Source organism: Sparus aurata, chromosome 9 (assembly GCF_900880675.1).
Source record: "Sparus aurata chromosome 9, fSpaAur1.1, whole genome shotgun sequence".
Taxonomy (NCBI): Eukaryota; Metazoa; Chordata; class Actinopteri; order Spariformes; family Sparidae; genus Sparus; species Sparus aurata.
In genome coordinates, this window is record NC_044195.1 from 26,787,918 (window position 1) to 26,808,130 (window position 20,213).

The 20,213-nt window shown below is 44.3% G+C and overlaps 1 protein-coding gene across 4 annotated transcripts in view; it reads left to right on the forward strand.

Annotated features, from left to right (window-relative positions):
• myo1b (myosin IB) overlaps positions 1-20,213 on the forward strand; it is a 71,126-nt gene that overhangs the window by 23,819 nt on the left and 27,094 nt on the right. For all 4 annotated transcript variants that reach the window (XM_030427579.1, XM_030427580.1, XM_030427581.1 and 1 more), the window contains exons 4-9: positions 8,103-8,197; positions 10,687-10,791; positions 12,839-12,885; positions 15,601-15,664; positions 17,883-17,981; positions 19,746-19,849. In XM_030427579.1, the coding sequence (XP_030283439.1) occupies positions 8,103-8,197; positions 10,687-10,791; positions 12,839-12,885; positions 15,601-15,664; positions 17,883-17,981; positions 19,746-19,849 (514 nt within the window). The remainder of the gene's footprint in view (positions 1-8,102; positions 8,198-10,686; positions 10,792-12,838; positions 12,886-15,600; positions 15,665-17,882; positions 17,982-19,745; positions 19,850-20,213) is intronic.

Here is a 20,213-nt window from a genome sequence, read left to right on the forward strand (position 1 = left end):
CTTTGATTCGCTTCTCCAAAAAAGTTGAAACGGTCTCAGCTTCCCTACATCTTATGAACGAAAGCCACGTCTCTTTTACCTTCCAACTCTTCTGCTTCTCTGTAAACAGTTTACTTTTACTCTGGAAAAAAAAGAACCCTTGACAACTTTATTCCCTTCCACTGAAACCCTCCCAGTCTGTGGTGGCCTCATTTTGCTGGTGTGGAGCTGGAGAAGGTGTCACCCACCACTGTGGTGCCGATCTGGGCAACATTACAGTGTTGGTCAAACCCACAATGACTCCGTCTATAGTCTGAATGGGCTCAGTGGGTCACATGGTCAGCCTGAGGCCTTTGCCTCTTTGAAGACATGCCAAGTGATTTTGTACTAAATTAGGCATAACAGTTTATTTCTATGCAGCCTTTGTATATGGGTGAGTAAGTGTGCTGGGCTGGTTGCAATGCCTGTCGGGCTCACACTGTTTTTTTTTTTATGTCTCCGTTCAGGCGACATCTGTGGCCGAGGGCATTATGTCATTTTTTTTTTCGGTTTGACTGTCCGTCCATCTGTCCGTCTCATTTTCATGAACACGGTAGCTCTGGAATTCCTTGAGGGAATTTCTTCGGATTTTCCACAAATGTCAACTTGACGTCGAGGATGAACTGATTACATTTAAGTGGTCAAAGGTCACTGTGACCTCACGGAACATATTTTTGGCCAAAAATCAAGAATTCATACACTAATTAAGACGCACATTCACTCAGATGTCTACCAGGATAAGAAATAATGAAGTGATTACATCTCAGATCCAAAGGTCAACTTATCCGTGACATCATAACGTTCTGCAGAACCACTCACAAACTGATACAGAGATTGTGACCATATTCCACGTGTGGTCGGATACTGAATTGGTGACACTTATCTTGGCTGTCCAGCTTTCAACTTTTAATGATTGTACGGATCTTCTGTATTGTCAGGTTGAAGATTGGTGTTGAGCATCCACAAAATACAACCTGTAGCTTTTCTATGCAGCAACATCCATATTCGAAGCATTAGTCAACTGTCATGGCAACGGCTCTTGTATCCTTGTATCAGAATTGGTTCTATTGGCCAAGCATGCGAATACACAGAAGGGAATTTGACTTCTCTCAATTAACTTGCACAGTAATAGAAATACCGCAGTAGTTGTTGCATCATGTGACGAAGCTGTCTATAAATCCTGTGGGGCTAAAATCGGCCCGGTCAATATAACTTTTGCCAAGAAATTGACATAATACCTTGAATGCCATGAAAGTCTTGGAAGGAACTTAACTGGTTGGCGGAGGCATCCAACTGTGAGGCGAGAAATTCAATCTAGTGTATAGGACACAATCCACTTTTGAGACGGGTCATAGGTCATTCAAAGATACGTATAATGTGATGTTGGGATCATTCCAGTGCAGCCACAGCAGAATCAAACAGAATTACCTGTAACAAAACATCTCCTTTTGGTGTCAGTCCTGAGAATCGAAGAGCAAGCTCATCTTCTCAGAGTCTTTCAAGGAGAAATTGTCGTACAAGTCAAGTGCAGAATGTTTATCTTAAGGTCGGTTGGTCTGTATATGTCAGCAGAACTTTACTTCACGGTCAAGTCGTGCTTTACTGCCCTTTTTCAAGGCCTCCGAGAGCCCGAAGTGACCAGAAACGCCACAGTGGGAAGGCTGAGAAATGAGTGAATTGAAGAACAGGATGAAGAGAGGAAGTCCTCAAACCTGACAGAGCTGGTGCTTTCTGGGCTATAAAAAGCCTTCTTGCTCCTCTGTTTCCATCATCCTGTCTGTGGCTGAGCGCATGTGGCCATGTATTTCTTTTTTTTTTTCCCCCTTAAGTGTGTTTTTCTTTATCTTCTAGCCGAAGGAGCAAGGTCTGTCATTTATCATTGTGTGAAATCTCATGACTCAGACGAATCCATCAGCTCTAATAACCCATTTCAACACCTGATAATTGGGTGTCATTTGAATATTCAGTTTCCTTGCTGCATGCTGGTTCATGTAAATCCGTCTCAGAGGAGTGTTTGTGCGAGTGTTGCTTTGAGGATGTTGTGCTACCTCGCTCAGCGTGCTGCTTTCCTGCATTTCAAGGATCAGACAAACAACTTCAGCCTGTGTCCCCCCCCCCCCCCCCGTTCTCTGGAACACTAAATTGCTGTGCAGGAAAAAGAAAATTAAAGCCCTGGACCCCCTCAAAGTTGGATGTGTGTGGGTGGCGGAGTGTCAATGAGTAATTTAGCAGGTCTCAGGCAAAGTCTACTGTAGTGAGCGTCGAATAGATTAGAGATGTGTGGCAGAAGAACGTCACTCTGAGCTTTAATTTATTCTTTATTGCACCTTGAGAGTGATCTCTTGAATATAGACTTGTGCTTCAGATATTTCCAAGGTCCCTGCCCTGTGTGCTGATCCTCTCCTAACCACCTGTTTCACAGCAACATGTTGGTTGGTTATAACCAATACACAGATGGGCCACATCTGTCAGAAGCAAGACCTTTTGTGTGTGTGTGTGTGTGTCCCTGCCTGCCCACACCAGCAGGTTCGCCCACAACCTCTGAAAGCACACCAGTGTACAGACTGTGAGTTACTCGCAGCAGCCACCCACTCTCCCACCTGGTCATAAAGCGTCAGGAAAGAGTTGCTTCCTTGGCCGCTCCATCAGAGCCGGGCGGATTTCCGGTGGCCTCTGGAGGAGCCGGATCAAGCTGAGATCACAGGCTACTGTACTGACCCCCCTACCCCCCCCCCCCCCCCCCCCCCCCGCATGCATACAAATAAATAATAGAAAGGTAGCCGGATTTAGCATCAAAGTATCCTCATCCATTTTCAGCCTGGAAACCGAACAAAGTTGTACAAAAGAGTATGTTAATGTGCTGCATGTCAGTATAAGGGCAAAGATTATTATTGTTTGCAGCAAGTCCTGTCGTCTTCCAGTAGCTGGGTGGGCTGCACTCCAGACCATACATTACAGCTTCATTAGCATCTACAAATCACAACTTTAAAGTGAGCAGAATCTGCCCTCACAGCACTCCACCCTTTTTAAGATTCAGGTCACACACTGCAGGCCCATCATCTCCTCCTGTGTCCCAGTTACCAGAGGTTGGTAGTAAAAAGAACTGACTAGACTATTTTCTACTGCTTACCTCATGCCAGTGTGGCTTTGTGTTCACCGCTGCCACGTGCAAGCCCAAATTACAGTCTGGAGGCAGATGTGAAGGGGAGGTGCCAAGCAAGCGCTTCTGGTCCAAGGCCTTATCCCAGCCTAACCTCGCACACTGAATCAGCGAGACCGCTGGGATTTTGGTGCCTCGCTCGCTGCTTCCTCTGCCTTTGATGGTGACCTTGGTGCTTCATCGTTATTTAGATTTTCACATTTGTGAAGTGGTACAGCCCGTTACTGTTCAGAACTGCTTTCATGGCCCTAATGATAGCACAATGTTCTAGCCACAGGGGTGCACATTAGTTGTAGCTCTGCCGTGTTTTTCTTGCTTTTGCATGTGGGAATAAAAGTACAGATGAGCTACTTCGGCTGTGGCTTGGACTTTTCATTTAAATGTTGAAGATTTAAACATGGATTTCAGGGTGTGGCGCCTTTGCGACTGCTAACTTCTATTCATATTGTGATTAATGGGCATTCATATTCATATGACTAGCTGGTGTGTGTGTGTGTGTGTGTGTGTGTGTGTGTGTGTGTGTGTGTGTGTGGCGGGGCGTCGGGCAAAGGACCTCCCACTCCTATTCTACACCCCTAACTCTTTTTCTGGTACACCCCCCTCCCAACACTGGCCTCCTCCGGGGTGAGATAATTGTGTGATGGTTGGGTCATTGTCAGGATCAGGTCAGGCAACAGGAGTGTTTTCACAAAGCAGACATCTGCTGCGCTGTGCTGGCCTTTTCAACAGTGACGTAATGTCCCGTGGCAAGTCTCATCCACACCAGCTACGCGGTGTACAGGAGAGGGGCAGGCGTCAGGCTGTGATCCCATATTGTGGGGGTGGGGATTTCTGAGTGAGAGGCTTGTGCACTGATGGACAGAGGGAATGATTTCATGCAAATGAGGGCACCAAAAATGTAGCGTGTAAGGTTCTCTGTAAAGTTCAGTAAAAATTGTGGCCAATACGCACGTTGGGTGATTTATTTGTTAATCTGAAATTGTCGACATCCATGTTAATTATGGATCAGTGGAATAATGAGAAACAAATACCATTTCGCACCAAAATGTGTATAAGTCAAGCCACTTCAAAGAAACAATTGAATCCTTTCCGATGCTAGTAGAAAGGTGTTTGCCTTTCTATTTTTCATTTCTGGTGCGTCATGTTCAAAGTCATGATCACGCCAGAAAACAGGGAACAGCATGGAGACCGCTGACATTGTCAAGGAGTTTATATTCTGATATCTTCTTACTTCAATCTCGCTTTCAACCTCAACACCGACTGATAAGAGCAGGACTGAAAAGTGTTGACGCACCAATGTCCTCAACTCCAACGTGCACCACAGCATCCCCTTGCAGAAAAGGTGAAAATTAGCATCATTTTTCCATCACAGCTGTACCGGAAGCGAAGAAATACACAGAACTACTGCAGAGTTATTTGACCCAGGAATATATGCCCATGGTACCCTCTTCCATTGAAGGGCAGATAATAGTAGTTGTTATTGGGTTTTTTGTCCGGTGTGAATGCGGTTTGTTTGTTGTGCGCAATGCAAGACTGCACGACTGCCCGATCTATATATTGAGAGAGCTGCAAAAATAACTTCACAACTAAGAAAAGTCCTTCAGTCTCAAACATGGTTTCCCGTAGATTCCCATTATAAAAGAAACATCTGCGAAGCTGTTGACAGGACACTTCCCTCTGCAAACAAACTCTAACGATACTCTTCATCCTATGAATTTCATAACCATGAAGGTTTTTATTTTTGCACAGCTGTGCGTGTGATGTGAATCCAATGCGAAGTCCCTAGGCCAAGCAGGGGCGAGGAATGATATTGCTGGCTACCATCTTGGAATCTTTTTCTGCTAATAAATCAACGCTGTTCACATGAATCCTTCTGTCATGCTAGAAGAGCTCAAGATACCAAGGACGCATAGTTCATCATAGCTCCTCGAGCAACTAACTTCACAAGCTTGATCCAAAGGAAGTTTTATGATGAGAAACTCCGCTTTAGTGTACCCCCTTTCCTGATGGTTTATTGGTGGAGGGCTCACACTGGGGGCCGATGAGGGAGAAGGACTGCAGGGCTGCATGGGCTCTGGTCCAAAACCATGTGTGGTGGTGCAGAACCTTAAGCTCCATTAGCCAGCCTGAGCTTTAACGTCGTATTGTGGCCTGGAATGCATTCATCTGGCTGTCCATCTCTGGCCCCCTCTCAGTCATGGCTTCTTACTAGCAATCAGCTACTTTTCAAAATCGAGAGGTCAGTGTTAGTTCAGCGTGTGATTATATGCTCCCAGTTCTGCTCCTTACCGCACCGAACTCCACTAATACATTCGTCTATGTAGCCCAAATTAGATTGAGACATTAGCTGCTTTTTCCACGTCTTGGTGTATTTGTGGAAGTTGGACAAGATAATGATCAAATGGTAGCATGATGCTGCATAACCGTTCAGCGCTCAGCTTTAAATGCAATCCGAACATCTCCCTCAGAAATCACTTTGAACCTTGTCTAGACGCCACGCTACATAACGATGTGCCGTGTGCTTCGATCTGACAGCGTTGCCTGTGCAAGTAAATGTAACTTCAGCCGCGGCACACAGAGTTCACTATCCCATTTCAGACCCGGCTACAGAGCCTGTCAGTAGTGCTGCATGCGTCTGTGGATGTCAGACATTCCTTACTGCATTCATGTCTAGCACACTTTGTGCATATAAATGCTTGATTAATGATATTACTCAGACCGGGGAGACTTGGAGTGCCCCTATACCCTCCAGGCTAGGGCTAAATTAGACACTGGGGAGAGACTATTTTGAGGCATTCCTCCAAAATTACCTCAAGCTAGATTTACCCTGTACTCAATGTGAAACATACGGACACGAAGATGTTGATCTTAGCTTGATGTTTAAAAAGATTAAGTCCTTGATGGTTTTCAAGCTTGCAGCAGTGAGTTATATTAAAGCTGTCCACCTGTAGAGCCTGCATTGTAGAAAGTTAGATTTCCATCTCTTCTTTTATTATAAAGCTGGTCTTGGCAGCGTACACAGTAAATACTGTGCAAGCGGCCCATATATTTGAAGGAACCGTGTCCTTCAAATGAGCTGTCAGGACTTCCGTTGGTAAGTCAGTCCGTCAGCAACGCCCCCAGCATGGTTGTAGTGGCAAATACACCAGCAGAGCTAAAGCCAGGCCGCATGGAAACAAGCCAGGCTTTGAAGCTAATTTGACATAGCAGCCAAACCATGTGATAACAACAGGTGATGCACACTGGCTCAAACATTCTTCTTCCCATAAGCTTACATAGTAACAAATGCATCTGTAAAAATGCAGTTTATTTTTTTTTTAGCTTTACAACCCCCTGTGAAATTACTCTTCTCTCTATCAGAATTTGAGCCAGTCTGTCTGATAACATATCCGCATCATTGCGTTGTTTTTATTCTCATTCAAGTTAGCGGACGGCTAAACCAGAAGTTAGCCTCTCAACTGGTGGAAGTCTGTAAGTACATGCACTCGGTGGTCCGCACAGTATGGAAGCTATGCTACGATGTGAGAGCTGCCCAATCAGAGCAGACTGGGCTTTTGGGAGGCGGGGCCTTAAAGTGACAGGAGCGTAAGTGTAAGTGTTCAAACAGAGGGGCAACAGAGGTACTGCGGCAATGGCTAGTGTGAGAAAAATAATGTGTTTCTTGAACATTGCAGCATGTAAACATTTTCCCAGTAGTAACCATAAAAAAGATAAGAATCTGAAAATGAGCATAATATAACTTCAGCATGGCAGTGACTTGCTCTGACTGATGCTCTCCCACATTAACTTTAAGCTCAGTTCCCCCCCGTGATGATCCAGACAGACTCCTGGAGACGTTTCCTTAAACGTTACATGGCTCATGTTGGAGGTCTTGGATGAGTACAGTCTTCCGAATCCACTTCTCAAACTAACTCACAGCAAAGACATTTTAAGTGTGTCATAAGGTAAAATCACAGCTATTACCAGACGTGGCTTTGGAAAAAATTCCTGAGTAATGAATGCCAAAGTACTGGTGGGGGGACGGGAGTCGAGGAAAAGCTAATTTGCAGTCTCGTGTCCTGCTGGAGGAGAAAGTCAGAACATGGTTCTCGCAGCACTGTACACGACTATTTTCTTGCCAAATGGAAGCTGTGTTAAAAAAAAAAAAAGCTATTGCTCCAGCCTCACCCTTCAGTGTTCCCTCTTTGTGGGTGTATCTCACAGAAATTACAGACGACTGTGCCACGCAAAATAAAAAAGTTGACATAGCGATGTGGCCCTCACACCATCCGCGCCCTTCTCTCAAACCATAAAGAGAACAACTAATATATTGTTCTGGATTCCAGTAAGGGGGGATGAAACTGCAATAACCAGTCCCACTTTCCCATTGTATCACTGTCCTGGAATGTGTGACAATAGGCTTCGTTTATAATAGGCACTCCTCCTTTATCACTCACCAATCTGCTGAGGGTTGGTTTACATGCTCAGCGACACCTGCCAACGTATAATCAGTTTTCGAGTAATCTTTTAGCACGGAAAGATCTGTAAAAGTTATGGGATGGTTAAAACAGTGAGTGCACCTGAGGAAAAATGGCTTCTAAGCGTATAAATTTAGCTTTTTTGTGTGTGTGTTTTGAATGCAGCATTCACATAGTAACAGAGTTCAGGAAAAGAAGTAGGAAGTTTTCCAAACATGGAAGCCAAATCCTCCAAATGTGAACCGGCCAGTGTAGCTAAATAAAGCCGCTGTGGCTGTCCCGCAGATGCGACCTAATTTCCAATAAACCCACATGGTATTGATTAGGGAACTTTATTTTTACACTACTATCTTGTAAATCAACCCCCAAAAATATCCTGGAAAATAAGAATATTGTGTAAGCTGAGAGCACATGCTCGTGATATGAAGGCTAACGACTTTGTGTTTTGTTTTTTTTTTGTCTTCCAGCTACGCTCTGGCAGATGAGGCCTACCGCTCACTGAGGGACCAGGACAAGGACCAGTGCATCCTCATCACAGGGGAGAGCGGGGCTGGGAAAACCGGTAAGAGGCAAAACGCTAACTGTTGTTCAGCTCTTGTTTATACCCGGGGAAATTTGACTCACGGTTGATCACCCTGCTGTTCATACCACAGTTGTCCTTGGCATAAACACACGCCTTAAGGCTATGGATATCAGTAATGCATCTACTGCCAGTGCGAACATGAAAAGTTGTGTATTTGTCAGAAGCCAACAAGGAAAATATTTAAGAACAGGGGGAAAAAAAAAAAGAATACTCTGTAGAAGGCCAAGAAATCCCTGCAGAGTTAGAATGTGTCATCAGCGCCGAACAAAGGTTTGTCTGAGGCGTAGTCAAAACGTATAGCTAAAGGCCGACGTAAGATAAGGATTGTTATTCTCGAAAGCCACAGTGCAGATTTAGATCAGCGCCATCCTTTTTTTTTTATGCCACTTCTTTGAGAACATCATGTCGATACATGACGGTACCCACTGGTGTGCTGACACTTTGCAGGATCCTCCCTCACTCGCCAGTTAAGAAACTTAAAAACTCACGGCAGACTGTTCTCTCCTGCTGATTCAGGAGGCAGCGGTGTCCCCGGGCCTTTATTTCTGTTCATTTTTATAATGGTGAGGGAATGCTCTGGTGCAGCTTCACATACCTCACAGAAACCCAGGAGGAATGGAATTTCCTGGTCTCTGTTGGCAACGCTGTGTGGCAGGTAAAGGTCATGTTGAGTTGGCAGAGCACAAACTGTGAGAAATAAGTCGTATTTTACTTGTAAAAATATCTTCCTGCACAGTAAAGACACAGACGTGCATTCATACATGGAATTATACATATTGACCCTCTCTAAAAGCAGTTATTGGACTGTGCTGCAGCTTAAACTTAATTGCGGTGGAGTTCAAGCTGTCTGCTTCAATTCCAGAGAACTGTCATCTTACCACGCTGCTAATACATGTGTTCAGCAGACTTTAAGTGTGGGAGTGATTCGTCATCACAACGTCTATTTGGTTCCTGTTGCATCCGTCCACGTGGCTGTAATCAAAGTGTGGGCAGTACTGAAAAAATGATTTATGTCAATGTAAGCTATCAGAAGTCTTTTATGTACGTATTTATGTACGTATGACTGTCCTCTCCTTATTAAAATTCAGTCTATCATACAGCATTTATTGGTTTGCTACTGCACTGATGCCGTCATTTGCCAGTATTGATGGTTGATGGTTTGAAAATGGTAGTACATTGATCTCTGGCTGGAGCTCAGATTCGACAACATAACTTTCCCAGTCGCACATCGGCATAATCATTTAGACAAAAGCCACTGTCGACACTCGGTGATGCACCAATACACCGGCTGAAGATCAGTGACGGCTGATAGACGTGAATATCGCAGTCATCATCATCATCCCTTGTCCGCACTCTGTAAGATTGCCAATGACTGGTCCAGAACACAGCAGTAATAGCCGCAGCACCGTTTGACAGACCATGTTTCACGGTGCCAGCCTTCATTTGGGTCTTCTCAACCTCTCATGGATATTAAAAACCCCACTCCAAGAAGCTGCCCGGCCAAGTCGATGAGATCAGTTTTGGATTTTGTTAATCTCATCGCCCCCCGAAGATTTGTAGTGAAATAAGGCCATCAAAAACGTGCCTGCCCCGTCGATACGTGTCATTGACATTCGTGTCTGAGCTGGGGGATTTCTTGTGCTTCGTCTTGCCGCGGCTGTGACGAACTTTTTTTTTATCATCAGATGCCAGCATAGTGCAGAGGAGACATAACATATCCCTGCAGTCTGAGAGCGATGACTCAGGAAGTTTATTCTGCTACCCTGAGAGATAAAAAAGATCAAGCAGTGCCTACCGCGTTACTCAGCAAAGCACTGACTCTTGATCTCTCTCTACACCATCCTCCACCTTGGCTAAATGCACGAGGGTGTCTGCGAGTTGTTTGTGTGACAGGCTCATCTGCAGTCTGAACCAGCCAGCCGCTGCCGAGCTCACTTCCATCCCTCCTTGGCACATTACTCACATCATCAGTTTCTGGGTCACCGTCATCTCCGCTGGACAGGAGAGATGATCCTGATGCCAGCAGTCATCCTACAAGGCATGTCACTTGTTTCAGACGGGCACAAGATGCCTTCTGAGCCCCGTGTCACGTTCTCATCCAGAAAATTACATCTGAGAACACATTTCACTCGCAGCACTCTCCTCGAGTCTGTCAGATCAGCTTCGGTCCTGACACGTGAAGTGGACCGTCTCTGTCGGCCATGTTTCTTCAGTACATCCTCCCGGTTCCAAGCGAAATCAGTCATTTGAATGATGATAACATGACGCAATATTGTTCACCGTCTAGCTGAACAGAATGGGTTCCCCTTGCCCCAGACTAATGAATGATCCCCACCCTGCCATGATGGGTGTCAGGGGGGATGAGGTAAGGGGAATTTTTAGGGCATGCCGCACTTGTTCCTCAGTCATGTCTCGCAAAAAGGCTTCACCCTAATATTTTTATCTGTGTGTGTTTGTGTGTGTTCCAGAGGCCAGTAAGCTGGTGATGTCATACGTGGCAGCGGTGTGTGGGAAGGGCCAGGAGGTGAATAAGGTCAAGGAACAGCTGCTGCAGTCCAATCCCGTGCTGGAGGGTGAGTGAGCGCCGTTCACACTCAAGCTGTGTCCCACTTCGGAGGCTGACTTCGTCTGAGGTTCACGTTCGGAGATTGAATCTGTGTTAAGAGGTCGACAGCGCCGTCTTAAGCGCAGCCAAGACAGGCAGCCCACATCTGGGAGACATGAATGATATATGTTTGCAGCTCACAGCTATTGAAGCATGGTGCATTAGTTAGTTGTTTTTGAATTATTTTATGATATTTTTGTTTTTAGGAGGATCAGAAAAATATATTTTGTCATTACAAAGCTTTCCAAGACAATAAGTCGCAGAGGGCTGCAGCTAAAGATAACTTTCTGTATCTAATTAATCTAGTGATTAGTTTCAGTTTTAATAATTTAATCTCACCATCAGTGTTTTTCCATCCTAGACCTCAGCCCCCCTGCACTTAACTTTTTTATATGTGCCCCTGCTCAACAGCCAAGTTGCCAGGATGAACTGTTTGCAGTTAATGTTTCTGATGACCACAAATGTCCGTGTCATTATGCTATGTACCATACCGATATTTGTACAGAATTCAATCTAAAGAAAAGAAGTTGCAACGTAAATAAACCCTAAGTTTTATCTCAAAGGTGGGTTTGCAGAAACGTACTTTGCTAACATCCATTCTGAATCAAATGCACGGCTCGTTGTCAGGCTTCAGCAGAGCTTGATGGCGACCGGATCAATGGAATCCAGTGTGTTTGAAACATTTTCCTTCGAGCCCCCCTTCCTTGCTTTTTTCAGAGGTTTCCTTGCCCAAAGTTTCAAAATTCCCGGAACCCAAAGTGACAAATTAGTTCATTTGTTCAACCAATTTCCCAAAAACCAAACAATTTGATCTAATATCATAAATGACAAAAACGTCTGAAATCCATTTAATCTATATATAATGTATACATGTTGACATGTTTACTTAAAGAATGACTGAAATGATAAACCGATTCTGGAAATAGAAACTCATTTTCTTTCGATCGACCAATCATGAGCAGCGCTTCACACCAACTACAGCACATACCTTTTAGATTGAGCACTTATAGACACATGAACACGAACATTTTACTGTCAGGGACAGAACACTGATCAGCAGAGGGGTCCTATAAAAACAGTTTAACACCCTCTTTTTACTGTATTTCCTCAACCTCTCCTTACTGCACCACACACACCCACCCACAAACACACAGTCTCATTCCCACAGCTCAGCGCTGGCACTGGAACAGCTGTATTTTAATTGGGGGCAGTGGACAGGAAATGCCCATGAATGATGAAGCTGTATTCCTGGGTTGAGTTGCTGCAGGAGCCCTGCACATCTGCAAGAGTTTAGCCCCTGCCTGTCTAATTGCTTAAAAAAAAAAAAAAAAAAAAAAAAAAGGGAAAGAGGGGGAGAGGAGAGCTACTCACAGTTTGTCTGTGTGACGCTTCCTCTCTCTGATTCTCTCCGAGTCTTTACCAGCTCCGTTGTCACCCTCGATTTCTTTTCCTTTCTTAACGGTAGCCTTAAACACACTTTAAACAGCTGTTATCAGCGATGGAGCACTTATGCTAACAGCGCCGCGATGCATGACACATTAATAGCATTTTAATGTAGAAGTGTGGTTAGAGGGGAATTGAGAGGGCTCCGGATTGAAAGATACCGCTCCGTGTGCACATAAAACGGGGCTACGTAGTGCATTTAACAACAAGTGTGTTCAATCACCATGTTTGTTACGGTTTTGTTTATGAGCACTGGCACTTACTGAAGCTCTTTGACTTGAAAGAGTGAGACAGAAAGGTTCAGTCCTCCCTAAGCTCGGAAAGCCCGGGATGCTTTGCTTAATCCACCCAGAGTTGCGGGGCTTCATCGTGACAAATGGCTTTGATGTCCAGATCTTGGGTGATTGACAGCTCGCTGGAGTGAGGCACAGTGTTAATGATCATTAATAACGTTTGGAATATTTGCAAAACGAGCTACAGCTTTCTCTTTGATGGCTCATCATGAATCATGCATCAGTGTGCGTTGGTCTCATCATGTCCCGTTCTGATTTTTTTTTTCTCTCCCTTTTCAGCCTTTGGAAACGCCAAAACAGTGAGGAACGACAACTCCTCCAGATTTGTAAGTATCCTCTCCAGAGCTGATGAACAACTAGTGTTGTTTAATTAGATGATTTGCTTCTCTAATGAGGGCGCATTTGCGAGAACATTATGCAAAGCTTGGATGTTTTCATTCAGACTTAGTTCAAGCTAGCACATAATCCCGCACTTTCATCTGTGTTCTTCCTTCAAAATCAACCCCCGAGCGTTTCTTAACTTCCCCTGCTTCTGTCACCTTCTCTGTATTTCTTTTAATTTTCTTCTCACGGTGAGCTGCATTCATGTGCTTGTGTCAGTCGGGCTCTTAAACTCTTGAACTAAACTGAACTGGGATCTGCGACCGGTAGCTCTGTTCCTCACTTCTCAAGTCAGCGATTCTATCCAACCACAAGCGCAAGTGTGTATATTATATACTTTACACCAGCCCACGCTCTGCCTCAGTTACAGCCGGCCTTGCACGCTTGATACATTACACTCGCACATGTTAAATGGCCTTTGTGAACGCTCTTTCAATACGGCATTGAGGACGAGACCTTCGACCTTCGCTGCTGTACATCAAGTCAAAGCGTGGCTGAATGCCAGAGCAGGCCAAGAACATTGACCTGTCAGTCTTTCTCTGCCCGAAGACGGAGACAGCTCTTGTATGGTTGCATGCCATATTTCTATTTCTCTCTTAATTTAACAACATTTTTTGTATTCAGACAGTTTGATCTTTTGGTTAACTGTGCAACTCTCTTGTGATTTGAAAATGGGGAAGCTGCGGTAATCAGAGATGGCATCATGAGAATGATTCATAGGCAGACACAGAGGCAGACAACGTGTTATTCCGAGTTAGTGGAAGTATGATAAGAATACAGGGTGTGTTTTGTTTTTCCCAAGAGTGCATTTTCACACTCGCTGGAACTGTAATGCCACAGATGATCCAGCAGCAGCCACCTGCTGTAGCTTCCTCCCTTATGACATGATATTACATCAGATCAACCCCAATCTTACTACTGCTTGTGGCCATGTGAGTGTCCAACATGAATGTTTATTTAGCTGTAAACTCTTCAAAAGGGGAGTTGGTTTATTCTGAGGAACTTGCAGCAGTGTTGTAAACCCAAATCTAAAAGTCATGCCTGATATATCATGTTGATGCCTACAAGAGGACCCACATTGTCCCAGCATGTTTTGGAATCATGCTCGCCTATTGGCACACAAACACACAAGCGCTCGGACCTGCAGCTGTATTATAACGAGTATTATAAAGGATTATCCCCCTGATCTGTTTATATTTAGGTGCCCCTGGCATAAACCTCAAGTGGATGACCTCTGGCCTCCCCCACTACAAAACCAGTTCATCAGAGCTCCATCAGTTTATCAGAGACCTATGAATCAAACCTTTGCTTCATTTTGCTGAGTGCAGCAGGCTTATTGAGTTTGGCCGGAGCCCACTCACCAGCGGAGCCTGGCCTGCTCTGACTGAGGACACGTCTGCTATTAATACATCAGAGCAAGGGGGGAAAAAAATCAAATACACAGGACTTTTTGTTCTGACTTCCAAGACTCAGACAGAACAACCGAAATGGTTTGTTTTAGTCGTCCAGTAGAAGAAGCTTGGCAGGGCGAGGGGCTGGGGGCGGCTTTCCCTCCACAGAGGCCAGTTATTTCTAGAGTCGTTTGGTAACTGGTGCTGGTCCCTAACTCAAATTGCTTTTTGACCCAGCTAACAACTTAACAGGTTACGTTAGAGAAGAGAATCGGAATCAGAATCAGAAATCCTTTAATGTCCTGCAGACGGGGAAATTTGTTTGTCACAGCAGCGACAGAATATTACAAGAACAGAAACAATAGCAAAAATAAGCAATAGAATTAAAAAGGGAAGAAATGGAATAGACATATATACATATTTACATGATATAGTGCAAAATTAACAGCAATTTTTTTTTCTTTTATATATATATATACGTAGATTTTAAATACAGATAATAAATATGGTATTAAATATGGGTGTTAAGGAACTTGACCAGATAGTGCAAAAACAGAAGTGACCTTTGTGCAGACATACTGCACAGTGCAGAGACACTACAGACAAGAACACCATTTTATCATCCACTGTTTTGGCTATTATGCTTCCATAACATGTCATCTTGTGATGTCAGTGTGTTGTGTTGCAGAGACTGAAGTTAGCATGTTAGACAGCTAGCACCAGGCCTGAAAATCCTTCTCCCGGTGGTCTGGCGAGTTGCACGGCTAACTAAGCTAACAAGCTAGCAGTAGCTGCAGTCATGCATACAGTAGATGCATAACACAGCCGACAGCAGTTAGCAGTTTCTCTGGTGATTTGCTGCCCCTACTTGTTGAATCCAACAGGTGGCTTATTCTTACGTATCACCATGAAATTTCCCCAGGCGATTACTTAAATGGAGTGATATGTAGCATATAAAAAATGTGCCAGAAACTTTCCAGTTTTCTTCCTATCTGTATCCTGAAGGTTTTCATGGAGGGGCTTGAGCGGCTTATATCACATTTTATTCTTAAAAACGTGGCAAAAGTTTATATTTTATGAGTTATCTATCGTCCAGATTTTCCGTTCGGGACACGTATGCAATTTGTCTCATGTTTCATAAGATAATGCATACACAAATCAATTGTCTTTAATGACAGTAATCAACTGGGTTTTATGTTTATCTATTGATTAAATCTGTGCTGTCTCATGATCAATGTTCAGTTCTAACTGCGGCGCTCTGATCCACAGGGAAAGTACATGGACATTGAGTTTGACTTCAAAGGAGATCCTCTGGGTGGAGTCATCAGCAACTGTGAGTACTACTAACATGAAAATGCCCTTGAAAAAAAACCAACTAAATCTGTATAATATCATATTTCTTTAATCTGAATCATATTGTTCAAATATTGGTCTTTACCAACCCGACACTTAATTGTGTCCTCTCCTAGCAACACGCATAAAAAAAACTTGAATGGTGCGAACAAGCATCTGCTGTTCATCTTCGAGTGCAGTTTAAGAGGCCATTCAAATGTTTGAGTGGTTGAGGTGCAGTTGGGCTTTTCATTAAAGGCTTAAACAATTGATGGATGCCTGATGGAAACCAGTTTCGGTCCCAGCCTGCACAAAACGCTGACTCTGACTGACGCAGCTTCTTTTCTCTGTTTTTTTCTTTTTTTTTTTTTCCTTGCCTCTGTTCACAATGTTTTGTCTGCGCTGACTTCTCCGCCAGAGGTCACAGAAACAAAGAGAGAAGCTGATGGCCAAAGGCACAAATGAACCTCTGTCTGTTGGAACCGAGTTAGTCCGACACAAGGGAATGTCTGTGAAGAAGAGCCTCGACATGTGACTGCTTCAGACATAGCTGGAGGGCTGGCTAGACGGATGGTTTAGGATGTACTTGTGGGGAAAGACTGGACTGATTTTTTTTATTTTTTTTCCCTCACCTCTCAGTTCATTATTGTCTCCTGATTATACATCCTTCGAGCCCTCAGAGCTTCCTTCAGCTGCGATTGAATAGCGGTAATTTTTTGAAGAGCGGTAGCTTTTGGTAATGATAGAGTGGTAGGAAGTTTTTGGCAGCCAAACAGCCGATGCCTTTTGTCAAAACATAACAGGATATTGTTCCCCGCTCTAATGTGTGTTTGCTTATCTCTGGGAGAGGAACATGCTGTGAAAGGCGCATGTAATAAATGCCCTTCAGCATGCTGTTCTGCACAAAATGGGAAGCTGCGGCTCTAAAAAGCAATAAAAGACGACTGAACTGTTCGGCTGGAGACGACGGGAAAGGTCACCTCAGTCGCCTCAGGACGAGAGAAATGAGAGACTCTACGCAAAGGTAAAAAAGAAATGAGACCAAACATTTTAGAGATATTAAATACCTCTGTGTCTTTGAGCACAGCTCGGGGCCCTTTTATTATTGATGGCCCGGCTCCTACTTACGTGATTCGTGGGCAGCCGGTGCAACAGCTTTCCCATTCAGCCTGATCCATTCGCTGACTCTGACAGCCCCCAGGTCTCTGTGTAGGGCTCTCGAGTTATGTGCTTGGAGAGCGTCCACAGATGCAGCGCAAAAGTGGCACTTCTGTCCTCTCAGCACCCACAGACGGGTGAGTCAGAGTTTGTGAAGTCAGAAGACTGACGGCGCCTGGAGCAGATCTTTTCACGAATGTCCACTTCGGTTAAATGTAAACTCACAGTGTGCCACTTCTGCTGCCACACCATTTGGAAGCTACGTGGAAGATCAGGACAATTTTATCCCCAGACTTCGAATGTATTTCGCTCAACACATCACCGAGCAGCGATCGTGGGAAGAAACGGGGCCCTGCATTTAGCTCAGTATCCAGTTCTCATCATACAGCAGACGGCCAAATGAAATGTACTGTTAACTTAATGGGTTTGAATAATTTCATGAACCTTTATGACAACAAAAGGGAACATGTAACGTAGGTTTAGCTATTTTTTGATTTTTGAAATGCAGAAATGTCGTCTATTCTATCTTTAAGTCTCTTAAAATAAGATGCTTTCTGAACAGATGAACCGAGCGCTATTATCCAGCCGGATTGGCCACTGAAAAGGAATCTCAAGCAGCCTCAGATGCTCAGCTCTGCAGTTGGTCTTTAATTAAATCATACTCAGTCTAATGTGGTGAGCAGATGATGGGCCCCCTTTTAATCAGGTACTGTTGCACTTGGTTGGTAGCCCAGAAGGAAAAAAAAAAGGGCTGACGTTAGACATATCCTCATGCGGTTTCTTCCTGCTACACTTCTCGCAGTCGGTATACAAACACAAATAACTACCAACACTGGTTTGGTTACCTTGGAAACTTAGAAATATACAGTGCACCAGGAAACCCTCTGAGCTCCATAAAGATATGGGGCTTCCTTACCGAAGGAGGTCAGGCCCACATTTCCTACTCAAGGACACCTCAGTGAGTCACCACAGACACGTCTCCTGTGAGGACTATTGTTGGGAAATTTACTTTTTTGTCATCATATGTCACCGTTTCCTTTTGTCGTCCTCTACACTTTTAGATCTGCTGGAGAAGTCCCGCGTGGTGAAACAGCCACGAGGAGAGAGGAACTTCCACGTTTTTTATCAGCTCTTGTCCGGAGCCTCCGATGACACACTCAGTAAGTCGTAGACAACAACAACAGCAAAAAAAAAAAAAAAATGGCAGAAATGTGAGCCGAGTGGAAGAATCACTGTTTTGTTTTTAAATTGCGCGGAAAGGGACGAACCTAACTCGAAGATTATAGGGGCCCTCGAGGCTGAGAGAAACGGTTATTTGACCCGAAATCCAACCTTCTTATCAGCCCATACCACAAACCGTGCTCGGTGTGTATATATATTTAGCCTGTTTGCCCGAAATATACAAATCACTGCTCACAGGAAGTGATAAATCAAACGTCACAGTAGCTACCGCTGCTGTTGTTTTGATTTAGGTGTCCTGCACCAGACTGCGGTGGTTGACATGAGCCTGGAGTTTGTGGTTCCTTATTTCAGGGTTTTGAATGTCATGTTATCACTCACCTCGTCTTAACTGTCATCTCGAAGCAGCGACATGCCGTTGCCTATGTAAAGATCTTACATAAATGTTTTCGGGCCGGATCGCAGCTGGCAGGAACACACGGCTGTAGCATTAATGGGCCAAACTTCCTGCCTAACAAACAGCGCAGAGAACAAAGACGAGCCGTGAAACCTGTTCCCCCTATTTGCTTTTCTGTGGACAGAGGGCATTGTTTTATGTCCCGAACACAGCAGAACAATGTAATGGTCATTGACTCCAGAGCACGAACATCAGAGGGGCTGGATTCAGCTGTAGCTAATGCAGCCGCTAATGAAATCTGACACATGCACCCACGAGAGGAATAGATTTCTTTGCTACTAGATAGGGGGGCTTTTAAGGGAGCCATTTGATCTCCCGGAATAATGTTCACAGCAGTCGGAGCTTTAACTGTGCAGAAATGGTGTTTTGGACTGACAACGGCCCCAAGGTTGGATCATTTTGTATTAAACGATAAGTTTCCCCCAAAAAGGGAAATTCAGCCACCATCAACCCCTTTTCACGGCGAGGAAAGATCAAGTTACGTCTCCGAGCGCACGGGGCTTTTCTGGAGATTCACAGCAAAACGGCGTCGCAGTGTTCCACTAAACAACTGAATTAGATGGGGAACAGCCTAAAAAATACACAAAATGGCTCCATACAGCTCATCCGGTGTAATCGAACACTCCAGAAGCCCACAGACATTGATTTGAAAGGCTTTATTTACATCTGTGATGCACAAATGAGCTCACGGGTATCCAGAGACCTGGATTATGCCGGATGAGTTGTACGGAACTTTTCTGTAGTTATTATGTCGTTAAGTCTCCATCTACCACAGTTGTTTAGCCAAATGATTCAACTCTTATTTGCTGTGAAGCTCCAGAAATGTTTTGTGGGTTATGAAACTTCCCCAACTTTCCGTCGGCTTCAGGTAGAATCAGAAAATGACTGAATTTCGCATTTTTGGGTGAATTTATAGTTTAAAGGTGCATTACGTGAGACTCTTTGTTTTCAAATAACTTTATTAACGCCTATAGTTGGCGGCAGTTTGTAGCTACTCTGTTGATGTTGCCCCCCTGTCTATTTGGAGCAGGAATTCAACTGCTGGCCAGTTCTTGCATATTTCACCTTTTTAATGGAGCCTTTAAGTGATTTATTTAGTTTGTTCCTGAAGAATGCAGCTTATAAACATCATCACAAGATTGTGTAGTTAGCTTTTTTTTTATTAGGCCCTTTCCAGCTGTGAGTCGTACAAGTTAAATTGAATGTAAATGAGTCTTAAATTGCCTGAAGCCGAGCTGCTTAAAACAAATGTAGTTTAAACAGCAACCACATGGTTTGTGTGCCACAGAGAAGCTGAAGCTGGATCGGGACTTCAGCAAGTACAACTACCTGAGCCTGGACTCTGCTGCGGTCAACGGGCTGGATGATGCGGCCAACTTCAGGACAGTCAGAGTGAGTAGCAGACACGCTTTTGTTTGTCTTAAGAATAACCCCAAACAGTGACTGGGGTTTGATGGAATTGGTCTCTCTTTTCTAAAAAAAAAAAAAATGTTTATAGTTTTCTGAAAACACAAACGGATCCTCACAAAAACCAGACCAACGAGAACACGCACTCATTCAAAAACACCGCCACACTCCAGTGGCGATCGGCAACGACTTCCCTTGTTGCATCATGCCGAGTTCATCTAAACCCTGTACAGAGGGTAGAGGTGGTCTGATTTCTCCTTATCTCCTCGACATAACAAAACCAACCGAGTGTGGATTATAAAAGTCAGTCCTCTCCGATTGTGAAAACACTCCACTCCAGCCTCCCTCC